This window comes from Caretta caretta, chromosome 1 (assembly GCF_965140235.1).
Source record: "Caretta caretta isolate rCarCar2 chromosome 1, rCarCar1.hap1, whole genome shotgun sequence".
Taxonomy (NCBI): Eukaryota; Metazoa; Chordata; order Testudines; family Cheloniidae; genus Caretta; species Caretta caretta.
In genome coordinates, this window is record NC_134206.1 from 121,554,246 (window position 1) to 121,572,598 (window position 18,353).

The following is an 18,353-nucleotide window of genomic DNA, read 5'->3' on the forward strand; positions in this document are numbered from 1 at the left end:
CTTCATGGGCTGGGGAGGCTCTGCAGCAGATCTGCCTCAGTTTCCCCTTCTCAGCCTGCTTGGGCAGCTGCAGTGACTTGCTGTTGTAACTCAGTGCAGTAATTTGACTCTCTGGCCAAGTCATTAAATAAAAGTCCACCCCCTTCTGGAGTATCCAAGTCCAAAAATAAATTCAAAATAAAGGCTGTCTTACCCAGTTCCTCTCAAGCCCAAATGACTCTAGTGAGCATAAGCATGAGAATGACTGTGTAGCCTGTAGGCCCATGTAGTCTTTGGAGGGAAAGACCCAGGATCCAGTCCCCCTGCCAGGTGAGTATGCTACAGGCTACACTGATCAAGTTAGTAAGACCAAATGGGACAAATGCCCACTTTTGCCAAAAAAGTTGGGATAGCAAGCACAGGACTTAAAAAAAGGGACTGTCCAGGCCAAAACAGGATGTATGGTTCCCCTACTTAGAATACGCGCAGGAGAGGTGGCAGAGCCCTGTTGAAATCCCTTCCCCCACGAGGTAGAGGGGGAACTTGAATTGGGGATCCCACACAACCCAGTGCCCTAAGCACTGGGCTAAAAGTTGTGAGGGAGGTCCTCCCCCCGCTGCACTGTTTTGTGTGAGCTTGACTGAGGGGGCCTGATCTGATAGCTGGGCTCTGAGCACACCTACCAGATTGGCCCCCTCAAGTGAGTTAGATGGCTGAACACCTAACTTCCCCAGGTTTGTGAATCACTCTGGGGCTGAGATGGGAGCGAAGTGCCCCGTTTCCCACAGGGAGGCAGCAGTGTGCATGCCCAGAGGTACAACTTCTGCCAAGTGAGCTCACAGGAGTTCTGGGCATCTCAATGGGACTTAGGTGCCTAAACAAGGGACTTGGGCACCCCACTCCTTTTTGGACATTCAGGCCTTAGTGCCTTTTGTCTGTACGGCACCAGCTCTTTAATTGTTGTTTTAATTATCGTACACACTCTAAAGGATTGTTTTGATTCTGACATTTTATAAACTGTAATAAAGACATGACTGATGTAGGACTGCAGTCTGAAGTCTTTGCTCAGTTCAGGCAAAACTCCTATCAGGCCAAGTTCTTAGGTATTCACTCAGTTTTATTGCAAGCAAACCCAATGTGTCACAGTTACTGGGCTAGCTGCGTAGCTGTCCCTTCTCGGAGTCTCACCGAGCACACCCACAGGTGCACCCCTTCAGGCCTTTGCCTCTTCTGGGTCAACCTAGGCCCACTCTTGACCACGACCTAGGTTACAGCCTCCTGGGTACGGACTATGACTGCTTCAGCGAGTACAACAGCATCTGCAGCTGCGAGCCATTTGTTCTGCAGGAACCTGTGACAGCAGGTAGTTGCAGTGAGACAGAAACAAACCTCTTTAAAACCAAGCGGGATTTATTCATGTCTCAAAAGTCCCAAGCAGAGAGAGCAAAGGGTAAAACAATAAACGCCTCCTCACATTGGTAAGCTCCCCTCAGCCCGTGGAACTCCACCGCGGGCAGGGAGAAACAGCTTGCAGTGCAGCAGCACGCCCCAGGGCTCTGTCTCAGTCAGACTGTGAGCCTTTTTACTGACATAGCCTGGCCAGCCTCTCTGGGTATGTCTACACTGTGATTAAAAACCCACACCTGGCCCATGCCAGCTGACTCAGGCTTGTGGGACTCGGGCTGCGGGGCTGTTTAACTGGTGTGTAGATGTCCGGGCTCAGGCTGGAGCCCAGGCTCTAGGACACTGCAAGGTGGGAGGGTCCCAGAGCCCAGGCTCCAGCCCACGCTGGAATGTCTACACTTCAATGAAACAGCCCCATAGCCTGAGCCCGATGCACTCCAGTCAGCTGGCATGGGCCAGAGGCAGGTGTCTAATTGCAGTGTAGACATGACATACCCTCTCAGCTCACCCAAACAATTTCCCTTTTGTAGGTCCTTGATCTTTTGGATCTCCTTTGATCCCAGGCTTTAGCCTTGGGAAGAGTAATCTAGTCTCACCTGAATGGATCCCTGCCATTTCTCCTCAAGGAGCCTTATCTTTGCTATAGCTCTGTTTCCTGTGGGTTTCTCCCTCAGCAGCGTTTTTTGATGTAACTCCTGGCAGTCTGACAGATTACTCTCAAACAGATAATCTGAGGATACTTGACATTTATACACATCCCAATTTGTCACCTTAAAATTTGGCCTCATAAGAATTGTCACAGTGGCAAAATAAACTTCAAGAATTTGCCGCCTTTACCTTCCCTGGGTACAATATGCTAAACCTTCTCATGGATGGAGATATGTGGTGGTGCACCTTAAATGTCAAAGGGAAATTACTGGACAGAGCAAACACCCCTAAAACCACTTGGAAGGCACTGTTCATGTTGGAGATAAGGCCAAAAGATCAACATATGCCCCAGAATTTAGTCTCTTAACGGGTTCTGCTTTCAATGTAACTTATGACCCTTGGAACCTGGCCCACATTTTCAAAAGTGGCCACTAATTTTGGGTTGCTCGGTTCTTGTGTTGCCAGTTTCAGACACCTGGGGCTTGATTCTCAGGTGTGCTGAGCAGGGCCGGCTCCAGGCCCCAGCATTCCAAGCAGGTGCTTGGGGTGGCAGTCAGAAAGGCAGCAATTTGGCGGCAGCTCCTCTGTCCTGCCGGCCGCGGCAGCAATTCGGCAGCAGCTGCTCTCTCTCCTGCCGGCCGCGGCAGCAATTCGGCGGCGACAGGTTTTTTCACTGCTTGGGGCGGCAAAAACGGTAGAGCCGGCCCTGGTGCTGAGGCCTGGAACTCCATCTGAAATCAATTCTGCTCCAACTAAATTTCAACGGGGCCTTAGGTGCTCAGCACACCTGAAAAACAGGCCCCTATGCATCTAAAGCTGGGCATCCAAAATTAGAGGACATTTGAAAAGTTGGCCCTGCATGTACCTCTTATGTTACCAAAAAAGCTATTTTGCTGTAATTCCAATTTTATTTTTTAATTGAAGACACACAGGCTGGAACTGTTAAATGGCTTATTCATTAAGAAATCTTAATTAGCTTCACACATAAGCACTATCAGTTGTTGGAATTCTTTTCACTAATTAAGTATCCAAAATCCCCTCTGCAGCAATTTCTTAGCGTGGCATGTCTAAGGCAGCCAATAGCCAGCACAGCACAACATTTACAGTAGTGTCTTAAACTGCAGACAGTGCAGCCACCTACATAGATGTTTAGTATAAAGGATTGTTAGTGGAAAGTATGGGAGTAAAATTAGACCCTTCCATGATGTTTGAGGAGCCAGATTGTTTAGTGATTAGTAATGGAAGAGAGGGTATGTCTACACAGCATTTTGGAGCCGATGGAAGTGAACCTCCCAATCTGGTCTGACAGACTTGAACTAGAGCTCAGGCTCTGAAGCTTGGGGGGGTGGATGTGAGTATTTGCTACTATTCCACTACCGTACATATTTATCCGGACTGTCTGGCCTACTACGCCACCAATGTTTCCCAGAACTCCTACATGTGTCAGGATACAAAGTACTCTTCCAAATTTAATTGGAGGCAGAATAATGCCTCAGGGGCTGTACAATTTGAACTGAGAAATAGCTGTGGCAAAAGATGTTTTATTTGGTTTGGGTTTTTTAATATGGATTCCAGGACTAGGGCAGAAAATGCAATTCCCAGATGACTAAACCACTAAATGAAGTGACATCCAGGTTTGATGGAATTTATTTTAACCATACTTTAACATATCCACGTATTGCAATATAAACAATATACCAGTAAGTACAAAATATTTTGATATAGCACCTTTCATCAATAAAGATCTCAAAACGTTTCACACAGACTATCTGTCTGTTGATAATGATCACTTAACCCACAACCAAAATTCAGACAGTGCGAGAATGGAGTGAGCTTAGTGAAGCACGACACAGCTGCTTCGGACAGGAAGTGACAAAGTGGCACAACATCATAACCGAGTGAGTGGAGTCTGGGACATCAGTTGTGGAAAGAAGGCCATCTTGAGTGGTCATGTAAAACCCAATCCTGTAAGATGTTGAGCCTTCTCACCATCCAACTCATAATGTTATATTAGGTGGATGGGAAAGTTGCCCCTTGAAGCCTTGGGAGCTGCGTAACTAGGGAGGCCTGAGGAGCTTTCATTCCCTAGCAGCCATCAGGAATCAGCTATTTTCCTGAACAAAGCCCTTAAATCGATGTGGAATGTAATCCGAATTGGGCCAGGGTTCGCAGATCAACCATATCACCTCTGAACTTGTGAAAAGGACCAGAGGTCCATCAATAGTCACCAGTGGCCAGGGTCTTGGTTTTACATCTGCATCAAAAATAGAGGCATTATGATCTTGGCACATAAATACAAGTTAAATACAGCTGAACCAAGTAAATAATACTGGTGTACAATTTTGCTTCCATTTCAAGATTTTGTATGCCAGGTTTTGCCTCATAGTAAATATTTGCCAGAAATATAACATCTGAAATTGAGGCACTAAGATGTTAGAGTTTTTTGTTAATATTACTGTACTTATATCTAGTTATTTAAAATCAATGTACAGGTCGCCAGTATCTGTTTCTACAGTGCCTAGCACAATAGGGCTCCAGTTTCGGTTGGTGCCTCTAAATGCTATTACAATGCAGTAACAACGATAGGGAGAGAAGCGGAAGGGCCACAGGATCTGCATTTCCATGGATCCTGCCTTGGGGCATCTGGAGCTGTGCTGCAATAGCAGCCACAAGGGCCATACACAGCAGCCTCCTGCCCTGGTCACAGATATTGTTGGGCCAGGGAGTGGATGTGATGGTCCCAGCTTTTCCGAACTCCACCCACTTGGTGTCTGGCTTTATGTGGGTGGAGTGGATTTCACCCTGACATCCTGTTTTACAAGCGAGGAAATGTTTCTACCAGATGGAAATATTTTCACACTGTTATTGCTTTAAAAAGTTGAGCCATTACTTCCTTTGCCATTAAAAAAGAGATTGTAGCTCCACCTAGGAGAGTTCTTTGGGCTGGCAAATGCTGCATAGTCTATGTTAAATGTCTGCAAGGTCAAGTGGACAAATGAATCCTCTCAACAGGATTCTATGGGCTGCATTTCGTGATCTGAGCATGTGTAGAAATCTACTGCCTGATTCCTAAGGTAACCATACAGAATGTAGAAGCATTACAACACTTTCAGCCACCAAGAGTCTATTAAAAAGAGAGATTTCCTCTGTTTTAGACCTAACACATTCTTTTTCGAGGTGAGGAAAAAATGATAAAGCCCTGCTTAAGTCATAAGTCCTTCCCCAAGTCAACCTCATGTTTAATGAAAAGCTAGAATATGTGAGACGTGTGGATACATTTAGCACATTCAATATTTACTTCATAATGAAGATAGAAATATTCTCATTCCAAAATGTAGTTTGGCTGTATAATTGTGTGTCACATTTTATCAGGGCAACACAAATGAAGGCTGATAGTAACCCTTTATTTATATTGCTTTTACTTCTTCCCTTTGTTCAAGTTTCACATTCTGATATGACCAATTCTGTCTGTGTTCGTGGGAAGAGGCCAACATGGAAACCCTTTTAAAAATACCCAGAGAGACTTAGAAACCAATGTATGGCAAATATTGGGGCTTAAGATTGAGGGACTCCATGGGAGCCAATATGGCTGGGGATTTCCTGTCAACAGACAGAGAACGAGGTGTGCAAGTTCTGAGCTTACACAACCAATAGTAAACAAAAATGGGATGTTCTGAAAACTCAGGCTGCAAAGACAATAAGTGACAACTATATCCTGTGTTAGTTCGTGTGTGGAGATGGCACACGCTATGTGATTATGTACACAAACCCAAAACAGCCTCCCAAGGTAAAGATGGTCACTAATGACTTGGGCTTCAAGTCACTGAACTAGAAGTGAAAGAGGTTGTAATCTATAACAAAGGGCTCTCCATGTATTCTTTATCAAACTGGACCTACATTCTTCAACAAGTCCTGTGGCATTTCAATGCTGAGTGTGCTCTCAATTCCCACTGACTTATACCATACTGCACATACAGCATACAGTCACTTTCCCCCATAACACCTCTTTACAAAGCAAAGCAGTTTTTCTTTTAAAAAGGAATGGACTGACCTGCCAAATGCAAACTATTTTTACTGACTGCAAGTGACGGACTGAACTCTTATTAATGTCAGGCTGGGCAACCACTTTGTATTATGGATGGTCATTTATTTATTGTTTTATCATGAGAAATAAAATGCTACTGAGGCGATACCAAAATATGGTGACATTTATAAGATGTATTTATACAGTAGTGAGATACTGTTAATATTTACAAAGAGGTAGGATATTTTCAGAGACCTGCCCAGCAGTTTTCCCCTTAAAAACTTGATTGTCAGACCTCACAGAGATTTTTTTATTTTAAATCAGATGACAAATTATCCAAACTGCTGGGATATAGTGCTACCATCATGTTTTCCCCCTCCATGATTGCTAACCCAACTATAATCATGTCTATAATTTCTCCTGAAATCCAGACCATTTGGACAAAGTAGGTAGGTCCATTGCTTGCAATACTTGCCAGAATGAAAGAGAAGCAACTGAAAAAGAAACAACCCTGCATTTTCTTATAAAATGAGATGAAAAAAATAAAGAGAGAACTGGAAAATTCAAGTGTATTTTCTTCTTTATATTTAAAGCTCTTATTTCAATATATAGCACTTAAACATTTTTTAAATAATTTTTTTGATTACCTGTTTCATCTCTGGAAACAATTAGAGTAATTTCACTATACATTTGTGCAAATAGAAAATATATAAATGTACTCAAGCCCATGTCATAAGAAGGTGGTTTCAAGAGTTTCACTTTTACAGCAATTAGTTGGGGTCCCTTTAATTTGTTCCTGGAAGTCGTTTGAGTACTTCCCTGTTAAGCCTTTGAAGTCCTGATGCAAAGAAGATATGGAGCCAAGCACAGACACGTTGTCCTGTACTTCATTTCGTAAACGACGTGGTGACTGTTGTAAAACTCTCCCAAACCGACTGAACAGGGGAGTTGATGTGATCCAGTTCAATAAACTGAAGCCTGACTGGTCAATTGTTGTGTTCCATGGGAACATTTCTTCTACAGACATTGACTCCATCTCTGAAGTGTTGTAATTAATTTCGTGAAATCCCAGGGATTGTTCTTGACTGTTTGCCACTGAGGAGTGTTTATTTCCCCCACATAATAGAGCTCCAGGAGAAGAAGCAGTAACCCTCAATCCTGCTGTGTGTTCTGCCTTTGTATTTGATGGGAAAGCTGGGTCATTTCCATGCTGAGATGGTTGCGAAGGCGGGGTTTGGTTGCAGGCCTTAAAACAATCACTAGCATTTGACTGAGGATTCTGTGGGGAATGTTCTGCACAGGGTGGCTTCTGGAGAATGGATTCCTTTTTGATATTCAACCTGTTCAGAATCTGGTTGCGAGTCTCTGGAGGTAATCTATTCAACTGGCGTCCAAGCTGAAGTTGAGTTGGGAAGACTGTCCCCTGAAAGGTTCTGTACAGAAATCTGAAGGAGGAAAAACGTACATATGAAAAGAAATCAAAGAAAGAGGAACTGCTTGAGATTTTATCAAGAGAAAAATGTCCACCGAACAGAATATAACAATTACTTTAACAGAATGAGAGTTTACACAGGCAAGTACCACAGTTAAATCATTTTCTTTAGATTTGACATTTAAAATAAAAAGATTACCCAAAGAGCTCTGAGTACCCTGACAATATGTGATCTACAATAACTACTCACCAGAGATAATAGTAATACACAAGTAATTTGACTCTGCTAACCAGCAGACTTAAAGAATCAAATGAAGATAATAATATACTTCAGCTGGCTGACAATAAAAAAGAAAAATTAGAAAAAAATTAGAAAAGCCCCTTACCCCCAAATCATATTCAGGCACATCCCTTCACCTTTTCTCCCATTCCACCACAAAGTATAAAAGCCACTAACATACACACACATAGGGGGAAGATACTATACCTGGGCAGTAATGCAACTACTGGTGATATAATACAAATCAAGTAAAACACAGGCTCGCCCATCAATTTTTCCATAGTCCAGTAGGGATTGGATGGAGGATAACATATTGGGCAAGAAACATTATAAACGAGAGCGACAATGAAAAATAAAAGGATACTGAAGATACAAGATGACCAGTGGAGCAAAGTCTAGAAGAAACAGCAACAAAAACTGACTTTTAATTTTCTGGTACAAAATCCATGCACAGAATGTATTTACACCAGTCTCATTTCATAAATCCTTATTCATAGATTCATAGATATTAAGGTCAGAAGGGACCATTATGATCATCTAGTCTGACCTCCTGCACAATGCAGGCCACAGAATCTCACCCACCCACACCTGCGATAAACCTCTCACCTATGTCTGAGCTATTGAAGTCCTCAAATCATGGTTTAAAGACTTCAAGGTGCAGAGAATCCTCCAGCAAGTGACCCGTGCCCCATGCTACAGAGGAAGGCGAAAAACCCTTAGGGCCTCTTCCAATCTGCCCTGGAGGAAAATTCCTTCCCGACCCCAAATATGATGATCAGCTGAACCCTGAGCATATGGACAAGATTCACCAGCCAGATGCCCAGGAAAGAATTTTCTGTAGTAATTCAGATCCCATCCCATCACAGGGCGTTGGGCCTATTTACCATGAATATTTAAAGATCAATTAATTGCCAAAATCATGTTATCCCAGGATTACAAAGCTGCTCACTGCTCGCTGTTGCAAACCATTTTCATGTTTGGTTGAAATGCTTGATAAAAACAGACAGCGCTGAGGGAATAAAACACGCTTTTCTTGATTTTTAAAGAGTGACACACTAAGGAAATAGGTAAAATATCCCAGAAGACTCCTCTATAATTATCCTGTGGACGACTTACCCAAGTTTTGGTTTCAATAGCCAGATGTAATATGATGGTAAAAAGAGCTATTGTGGTGATGGGGGTTCCCCAGGAGAACAGATCCACCTCTGAGTCATAGTAAGTCTGAAAAGAAGGAAAGGGGCTTTACTCTAATCCTGTATTTTCTAATCTGCTCCTCACATTGCATGAAATCGGATGTCTGAATGGATAACTTACGAAAAAAGGGATGAAAAAACAAACTAGACTTTGATAGAGTGCATCAATCATGTTCATCCAAAACATGTGTGGTTGGTACTCCTGTGACACAAAAACACATAGTAAGAGTCTAACGAAGAAGCCATTTGTTAGTACCAGACAAAAATCTGAATTGAAATGTATTTCTTCCAGTGCTTGTGCAGACAACCTCATCACTCTTTTCCCTTCCCAGGCCAACAAACCCCACCCTCCTGATGGAGTGATTAGTCGGGATTTCCATGACCTGAATTTCTGCCTCTAAAGCATCTTCTTCGGTGAGTTTTTCCACAAGAGGATATAATTTAGAACTAAGCGCCTGATCCACCACTGACTTGCATATGTGCCTAATTTTATCCATTATAATTAGTCCCATTGACTTCAGTGGAGTTACATACTTGTGTTATTCAAACTTCAACAGATGCTTACATCTTTGCAGGACTGGGGTTTAAGGGCCAGATTTTAAAATGTATTTTGGTGCCTGATTTCAGTGAGGAGTTAGGCACCTAAACACATTTAAAAATCTGGCCCTAAGTGTTCTACATATCAAATGAAAGACTATGTATTCAAGAAAGATTAAATATGAAAGTATGCAGCTTACATTGAAAGGAAAATCCACAACAATATTCAATGTATATTTACACAGCAATATAATCACTCCTTAAGAAACAGTACTGAATTTTACTAACACATTAGTATAAACAATTTAACCATTTTTTACATTCACATGAATTATCATACAGACCAACTGGGTATAGAGGAAATCATTTTGTAAATATCAGATCTGCAAAATGCTCATTTATTTTACTAATGTTCTTATTGCGGGTTTACATTTCCTGTGATAATTTTTTTTAATGAATTCATTAAGCTCCTTTTTCCTCTAGCTCACAGTTTCCTAAGCTTAGAAATGAGACTCCCATAAAACTCTTGTGTTCTTTGGTCTAATTAAACAACATGTAGACAGATTCAATTAAAATCTTTTCCAAAGAGAAGAGTGAGGATATTACTGGCTACCTACAAGCAGGAATAGTTTAGCAAAATGTTATTTGTAAGTCTTTTTAGACAGATATTCAATAGCATTCAAAGAACCTCAGAATGGACAATGGACTCAGCTTTGAGAAAGAATTCTACTGTGAACATGAAATATTTCTCTTGTCAATCTGCTGACTGTTTTGCCAAACTAATCCATCTTTTACACTGGTTTGTCAATTAAGAAAACCAAATAAAACCTCAAAATTAGCTTAAACTAAATCATAACCTAACTATTTTTGTCATCTTTTAGTAGGGAAGTAAATAGGGGCATTTATTTTGTGGAACTTTAATTGCAATGTTTTGAGCAGCAGGCCAAAGGATGGAAATATAAAGCCCAGAAACAACAGCCGATAAAAAAAGAGGATCAAGACAAACACACCGAAAATGAGCAGCTCTGAAATTCTCCACCTCTTCTTTCAAGTATAGCATCTAGCAATATTACTAGAAATGTAATGCACCAAGTACTGGGTGCACTGTTGGTTGAGAGAGTCAATGACTCCCTTCAGAGGCCAAGTTGTCTTTGAGGAACCTGTTGTAAGGCCTCTGATCAAGAAGACATCTCTTGACAATGATAGTTTTGCTAACCTGAGAAGCCACCCTTCCCCCCTCATGATAAAACTGCAGTTGCAATCAGCAGAAATGGTCTAGCTTGATGGCCTTCTGCCCCTTTCCTTGCAGTTTACACAGAAATGGGCTGCAGACAACTTGTTTGCCATAAAGGGTTTTTGACTCTGTAACTCACTTCACTACTTGGGCCACCAGATCCCAGATTTGTTAACCCTCTGGGCACACTTCCAGGTTCATCCTTCCCCCCCTTGTGGAAGGGTGGGGACTGAACAAGTTCTTGGTTTTGGTGGGTAAACAGCATGATGTGATGGTAGGAATAGTCCATTTTACTCTATTACACAATATATAAAATGACTTATTTTGTGTTTATATTTGAAATTTGTAACAGCCGCTAATTCCTCAAAGGGTAGGTGCTCAGTATAAATTGGGGAGAAAAACAAACCCACCAACAAACATAAATCCATATATTTTAAGACACTGTTTACAAAAAGGCTTTTTTCTGGCATATTTAGTTTCTGGCATTTAGATATTTTGGTTAGGATTATTATATGGTATGTCTATGCTGCAATGAGAACACTGAGTCTCAGAGCCCAGGTCAGCTGACTGGGGCTTCTGGGGCTCTGGCTGAAGGCTATAAAATTGCAGTGTAGATGTTTGGGCTTGGACTGGACACCAGGCTTTGAGGCCCGCCCTCCTCGTGGCCAGCTGGGGGTCTTTTATCCCAGTGTAGACATACACCTAGAAATGCTAACAAGCAAGAAAAACAGTCTCTCAGACTCCTATTCTTTAGCTTTATTTGGTGCATGTGTCCTTTGCCGCCAAGCTTGGTTTTCATTAAAATTCATGACCATCAGAAAAAATCTTCTGAAAGGCAAAGCTTTTACCTCCATTTTCTGGCCACTTTTGTAGAGGTGAGGTACACCAATTAGCACTTCAGCTGGTATATCCTTATCCAGCACCCCAGTGATCAGTTGTGGAAGAGAAGAGAATAATAAATTAAAGAAGATCAGGTACCACTGATCAATCATTGAAGAGCCAGAGAACCCACAATAGAACTGGTACCAGAAGAGAAGGGCCACAAACATCTGCAATCAAAACAGCAGGACATAAAGCATAATCAGTCTGGAATTTAAAACAAGTAGGGAAAAAACAGTGTAAATCTCAGTACATCATCTCTCCATGGCTCTGTGAAATCATGTTGACTTTGATTTTGCAAACACTTGCACAAGGGCTTAACCTAAAGTAATGAGTAGTCCCCACTGAGGACACCTGACCTTCTATTATTTATTATTCCCATTCCCACTACTCATGCTTAAAGTTAAGCATGTGTATAAGTCTTAACAGGCTTGTGGTCTTAGATATGATTGGGGCTTTGCCTCATATGAAATTAATTTTCAATCCAATTATAACTCTCAAATACAAAATGTGGCTAAACATAAATGAGTAATGACACCATTTTTGTGTGGAGTTCCACGTATATTTCATGAATGCAGATCTCATTGTGTTGTTTATTACTGTTGTAAAAAGGATCATGTTTCTATTTCAATATCTTGTGTTGGTTTGAGAATTTTCTGGAGACTTAGCTAGCTCACAAAGGCTCTTTTCAAGACTGTAATGAGAAAACAAACCCACTAACAAACATAAGGAACAAACATAAATCCATATGAAATAAAGCTCCAAGCCTCGGTCCTGCTTACGGTCCTGTTCTCCAGATTTGTTGATTATCCACCAAACAATCACAAAAATTAAAAGCAAATCATCTGAAACTACTTGGCTGTAATTCCTCAAAGGCTTTCCCTGCTTTAACTAGCTAGGAGGGGAGAGGATGTGCCCTCTCCCTTAGCTCCCGTTTGACCCAGCTTTCTCTTCCTTTTATATGCTGCCCCAAGCAGCCATATGACCAGCTAGGACCTACCCTGCTGCACCTTTTTAAATCCTGCAGCGTGGTTTCTGCAGCAATCTGGGGCTTAAACTATGAGCTAGATAGGTTCTACTGCTGAATGGAAATTGGCACAATACAAGCAAATGTAAAAACCTGAGGAGATAGAGATCTAGCAGAATGTATGCAGCACAGTTATCTTGATTCCCTGTGGACAATTCATCAAGAGTGGTCTCCCTGTGAATGAATGCGGTACTTGCATCTTAGAGGAAGTTAGAATTCTCCCCTGAGGGAAGCCAGTATATGTCTGACACATTCAGGTCTAGAAATTGGATTTCCCACTGTGGTTTCAGGGTCGGTAGCAACTAGGATTGCTCTTACGGGCTCTGAAGGCAGCAGAAGCAGAGCAACCACAAACACAGATTCTCAAGTTTCATTCAAGCCTGGGGGCAACAGCTTCAGAAAATGTCTGCAGTTGGATGTCTTACTGAATACAGCATGAAAAATAACACTTGTAATTGGGGTGGGAGGTGTAGAGGAATGTAAGATTTTACAAGGATTGAACAAAAATGCAAATGTATAAATTGAATCCTTGCATGCTGATCATTGGAATGTACTTACATATATTTCTTGAGAGTGTTTTGATTTAAAAATAAAATCGCTCTGAGTACACATCTCTGAAAGTATAATATTCCACGTCATTGATGAGGTTAAGTACTACCATGGTGATGGGCACAATAGAAATACATAGATAGGAAGGTGCAGAGGCTCAACACATCTCAGGATTAAGCCTAGAAGAGCCTGTGTACACTAGCATTTTGTCACCTTACCAAAAAATGCTGGTAAGTTTCCTGCCATTGCATTACCACAGGTGCCACTCCACCAATGGTAGCAATGGTGGGAGCACTAGCGTAGGCCAACTATTCAAATTTAGCTTGCTTTTTAAGGCTTGGTGAGATCTTTGGAACTTCAGAATTTGGAAGTGTTTACTTTGATTAGTTTTTGAAAGCATGTAAGTATAACCTTCCTGATCAGAACATGCTTCGCAGATTTTATCGTGTCCATGTTAACTCAAAGATCCAGTTCAACCAATGATTATTTTTATTATTTACCTAGCATCATGGTGTTCCTATCAGCAAGTTGAGCAAAAATACAGTCTTGTCCCAAGACAATTAAAAGTTACCCTTGGACTGACACCTGGCATGGAATCTTTAGACCAAAAGAAAATTACGAGCAGGGATTATACAGAAGTTGGAAATCAACCTTAATTAGACCAGGTGCTACTTGCTCTCTCAATTACACACATGAAGCTATATTCTCACTTCCATTATGTCCTGGAGCATCAGGAGTGCTGTATCTGGCCTGGCCGTACCCCATCCCACTCTTTCATGATCCTTACTCTCAACAGAGTGAGCAGGCAATGCACATCCACAATACCTTCATGCCCGTCAATGATTCTTCCGTGCTGAAGGAAGCCTCAGCTGCCTCTTCGAGTATTGTGTGAGTGATGCAAAGGGTCTCAGGCAGGGCTGAGGAGCTGGGTTTCTAATAGCCTAGTACCTAGTAATGGAGTTATTCATTATTGGCACTAGTGTAACTGGGAGGAGATTCAGGCCCATACTTCGATATGTATTGCAATGTGCTCCTTTCACGGTGTATTTATTTGGCTGAAGGACATAAGGGAAAACCAAAACACTTCCGATATGCTTGGCTGATAGATGGCCCAAATTAGCTCAGATCACTGGGGTCAATTTACAATTTGCACAAACAATTATAAAACAGGATTAGGAAGAGAAAACACACCTACTACTTCAGACCAGCACAGGGTGGACTTGGCATTAAAGGCTCCTATATCTAGCCAGCAAAATTTTTGCAAAAGGTACTGCTTGATAAAGAAACTTTTGTTAAGCAGCACGTCTTATTCATGTTACCTAATTTTCACATTCTGCAGCACACTGTCGCTGTCACATAGTGGGGCCTGCTATTCCTGTGAATGGCAGCCAGCTGTCTTTCAACTCTACAAGCTTGTTTGAAGCTTATTTATAAACCATTTGAAGGCTGACCTCATGCTCACACAAAATAAACCCTGGAAACATGAGGAGCCACAAAACTGTCAAGTCAAACACTTACTGCATTTTTGTAGAAGAAATACAGCACCATATTGGCGATCCGGGAATAACACCAGTGCCCGTGAACAAGCAAGAGCTTTTCCAAATGCCGAAACCTTGGGACTGCAAAGTCACTCGCCATCACTGCCTTCAATGAAAGAAGAGTTGAAATCACTATTGTAAAGTGTCACCTAAGACACACAGACGGTGCGCTGGAGTATCCTGCCAACATCCACAAACAGCCAGAGTAATTCCATTAAAGTCCAATGGAGTTGGATTAGTTCCACCCTGGTCTAAGTGAAAGAAGAGACTGGCCCATTGTGTCCTCAATGCTTTCACAAATAGTTATAATTTTACAGTGTCCAAAAGCAAATCAGGTGCTTCAGAGAACACACAAAAGGACAATGTGCTTGCTCCTAGAAGATTACTATCTCCACTACTACAGAGGGTGACATGAGTGACAAACCGTAGGAAGGAAGTGGGGTGAGGAAGGACCAAGGGTTATAGTCGTGTGATTGTACAGATGCTCATAGATGATGGCTGTGAGCTTTTCTCTTTTTAAGAACTACAAAGAAGACAGCATTATTTTGTGCAGAAGAAGGGAGTTTTCAGGAGGGATTTAAATGAGTGAGATAATAATATGCTACATTACAATTAGTGGAGTTAAAAAAGCAAAACACCCAAATAATTTGTTTTAATTAATTATCATGATCTGGACTTGCAAATGTTTGCCCACCCACATTCCCCTGAGATCTCAGTATTCAGAGGAAATTTGTTTTAACTATATGCAAGTTCCCAAAATTGTGAGAGATCATTACAGAAGAGGTTCCCCTGAAGTTTTAGAACCTGCCAAATCACATCTATGGTATGAATCACCACCATTTCTCTCTATAGCATAGCTACTTTTGACTGGCTAAATTTCAAGGTAAAGTACGCTCAGGATTTAAGATCTCATCATGAACGGAGCAGTATATCAGTTGCGTTAGATCCTGCCAGGCCGTTGAGTTGGATTCCACCAACAGATTCCACCAACAGTTGTATTGCTTTTTAAATTTACATTTTGTTTATTGTCTTATTCATCTGTTTCCTTCTCCCCTACCCATTTTCTAATTCCATTATGGAATCATGAGGTTAAATTGTTTACTTTTCTTTATTTTATGTTTCCACCAAATTATTCCAAACCACATTCTAAAAGTTTTTAAAGGTCTATTTTTGGTATGCAGGGAGGAATGGAAAGATAATTTTATCCAATTACACTTACATGTTTATTTTATCCCAAAATATCAGCTTGGATTTGATGTTTTCGTTCTCCTCCATCCGCCCCCCTCCCCCCAGGTTTTGCATAGGAAAGCATGGTTCGTGCTCCATGCTGCTCCTTCCATAGGATGTGAAAGAAAAATAAATCAGTCAGTTTGCTGTATGAGAGATCCAGATGCTTGACTCCTTTGAAGCACCTGCATGTATACAATTTTGACAGCTGCTTATTGTACAAAGCCATGCATGATTTCCTATGGAACCCTGGGATCAAAGGCAGGGGATCCATAAGCCTTCCCACTACGTGTGAACATTCAATACAAAATAAACATAAAAAGAGAAATAATCTAGGTGGTTTAATGGAATAACAAACAAAATGACAAACTTTCAGAGCAGAATGCACTGAAATGGCTAGGGACACTGAAAGACCAGCTGTCTCAGAATTACTAGATCAACTGAAAAGAGGAATTGGAAGGAGGAAAAAGGAGAGACAGAGAGAGCGAGAGATGTGGAGTATTATATCTGGGAACTAAAATGATGTTCATGAGAAATCAGGGGTTTGAGTTCACACAGAGATGCTAGGAGCCGATTCAAAGTACAATGAAGTCAATGGAAAGACTCCCACTGACTTCAGTAGGCCTTGGAATGGGCCCTCCTACAACAGCCTGCTCAGGATTCCATGCTTGTTAGGCTCTATTCAACCCAAATGTCCTCCCATGCTTGTAAAGCCTGCAGAGGCTGTGTGAGGCGCCCAGGCTCAGCATCTTCTGAGTTTACTCCTTACTCTGATCCGGCTTACAGAAGAAAGCCCTGTTAAAAAAAAACCTATTTCAGTCTTAGCCCAAGCTTTCATCTTTTACTGCCCTGCCATATATAGCAATCAGGCTGTCGGGAATGATGGACAGAGACACGAGCATACTGAGTGAATTCCCAAACAATCTCAGCAGGGGCAGCTTCTTCCCAGTTGATTGACAGACCAACAGGGAAAAGGTTTTACATGGACTGCATGACAATTAGGGGTGGGTCAGGCTCCCCTCCCCTCCCAAACGAGCACTCCCTTAACTGTCACTGCAGCTACTCACATTCCAAGGGCTGTAGAGTAAAACTCATATCCGACCTGCATGTCCCAGCAGGGAGAGGAGAGCAGGCCTTGTGCACTACTCAGGCGTATTGTCTGAATAGGTTGGCTTGGAGCACAAGTGGCATATGCAGCCTTCTGAGGCTTATACACTTCAGTGACACCTATCTTAGCTGCATTAGGTAAATAGATTTGTCCAGCCACACCACAGGATAATTTTACAGGACCAGTGCAGGACATATGAAGAATAAAAGCCAGAGGAAGAAAATGCAAGGAGGGGAAGTCAATTTAATCTTTATTTATTATAGAAATAGGACATAGCTGAGGGTTTTTTTAAATTAATACCTGATTTCGTTAAAAAGTAAATGTGCCAAAAGACCTCTTGTAATTTGAGTTTTATGAGGTGAATGTAAAATGTGTAAGCTCACCACAGATTGGATAAGAAACATACGCTCGAACTCAAGCATAAGTGATTTTTACAAATCCCAACTGGTACACCTCAGGGCAGCTTGCAACTTGCTCATTTACTTTTGCTGCCTGTCAAGAGGTAACTTGCTCTCGTTGACTGGGAGGCAAGATGCAAGCAGACATACGGAAAACATTCAGTCCAACTTTTTCCTGGGGAAACTTTTCAATAAACAACCCGCATTACCTGCATGCCCTCTGGACCAGAGATCCCCACACCTACGTCTGCCACCTGGATCATACTGACATCATTAGCTCCATCACCTAGTAACAATAGGATGCAACATGGTTTGATATTAATAAAACAGAGATGATTAATGTCAGAAAAACAAAGGAAAAAATAGGTGACTGTAGAGCATCAGTGAGCAAGGATGGCATAGGGATCTGGTTTGAAACACCTGTACTTCATGGAACTACAGTTTCAAAGCCTTAGAAGGGACCACCAAGCCCTTGACGTCTGTCTATCTAGGTTTTTGCTATACCATGCCAAGGAAATATAAACTGAGTACTTCTGTATGAGTAGGTCTCTTTAATGGGACCTGGAACACAGAGGTCACGTCTTTGTTGCATGGGTACTCAGAAGTCCATGTGCAGCAGGGAAACAAACTCCTGAAAACATTCCTGCCGCAAACTAACTGACTGGAAGTATTAAGGGACCATAAAATTGGGCATGAGGCTAGACATAATGAGATAAACTCTGTGACATTAGACTCAGAGTGGGGAAAGGAGGGTTGTGTGAGGAATAAGCAGAGCTTTCTTAATTTAAAGTGCGGGAACCTTGTGGGTGCTGCAGGATTCTGAACTGGATGACTTGACAAAGAGTCCCCACTATCAACCGTACAATGGAAAATGGTTGTGAAGAACTATGTTAGCG

At 41.8% G+C, this 18,353-nt stretch overlaps 1 protein-coding gene across 3 annotated transcripts in view; it reads right to left on the reverse strand.

Moving 5' to 3' along the window:
• Positions 1-3,662: 3,662 nt before the first annotated feature.
• ATP10A (ATPase phospholipid transporting 10A (putative)) overlaps positions 3,663-18,353 on the reverse strand; it is a 156,148-nt gene continuing 141,457 nt past the window's right edge. For 2 of the 3 annotated variants that reach the window (XM_075130795.1, XM_048858802.2), the window contains exons 15-21: positions 17,667-17,743; positions 14,705-14,830; positions 11,580-11,780; positions 9,082-9,162; positions 8,884-8,988; positions 7,975-8,162; positions 3,663-7,500 (exon numbers count right to left, since the gene is read on the reverse strand). In XM_075130795.1, the coding sequence (XP_074986896.1) occupies positions 6,786-7,500; positions 7,975-8,162; positions 8,884-8,988; positions 9,082-9,162; positions 11,580-11,780; positions 14,705-14,830; positions 17,667-17,743 (1,493 nt within the window). In that variant the 3' untranslated portion in view covers positions 3,663-6,785. The remainder of the gene's footprint in view (positions 7,501-7,974; positions 8,163-8,883; positions 8,989-9,081; positions 9,163-11,579; positions 11,781-14,704; positions 14,831-17,666; positions 17,744-18,353) is intronic. The other variant, XM_075130796.1, reaches the window with a different exon arrangement.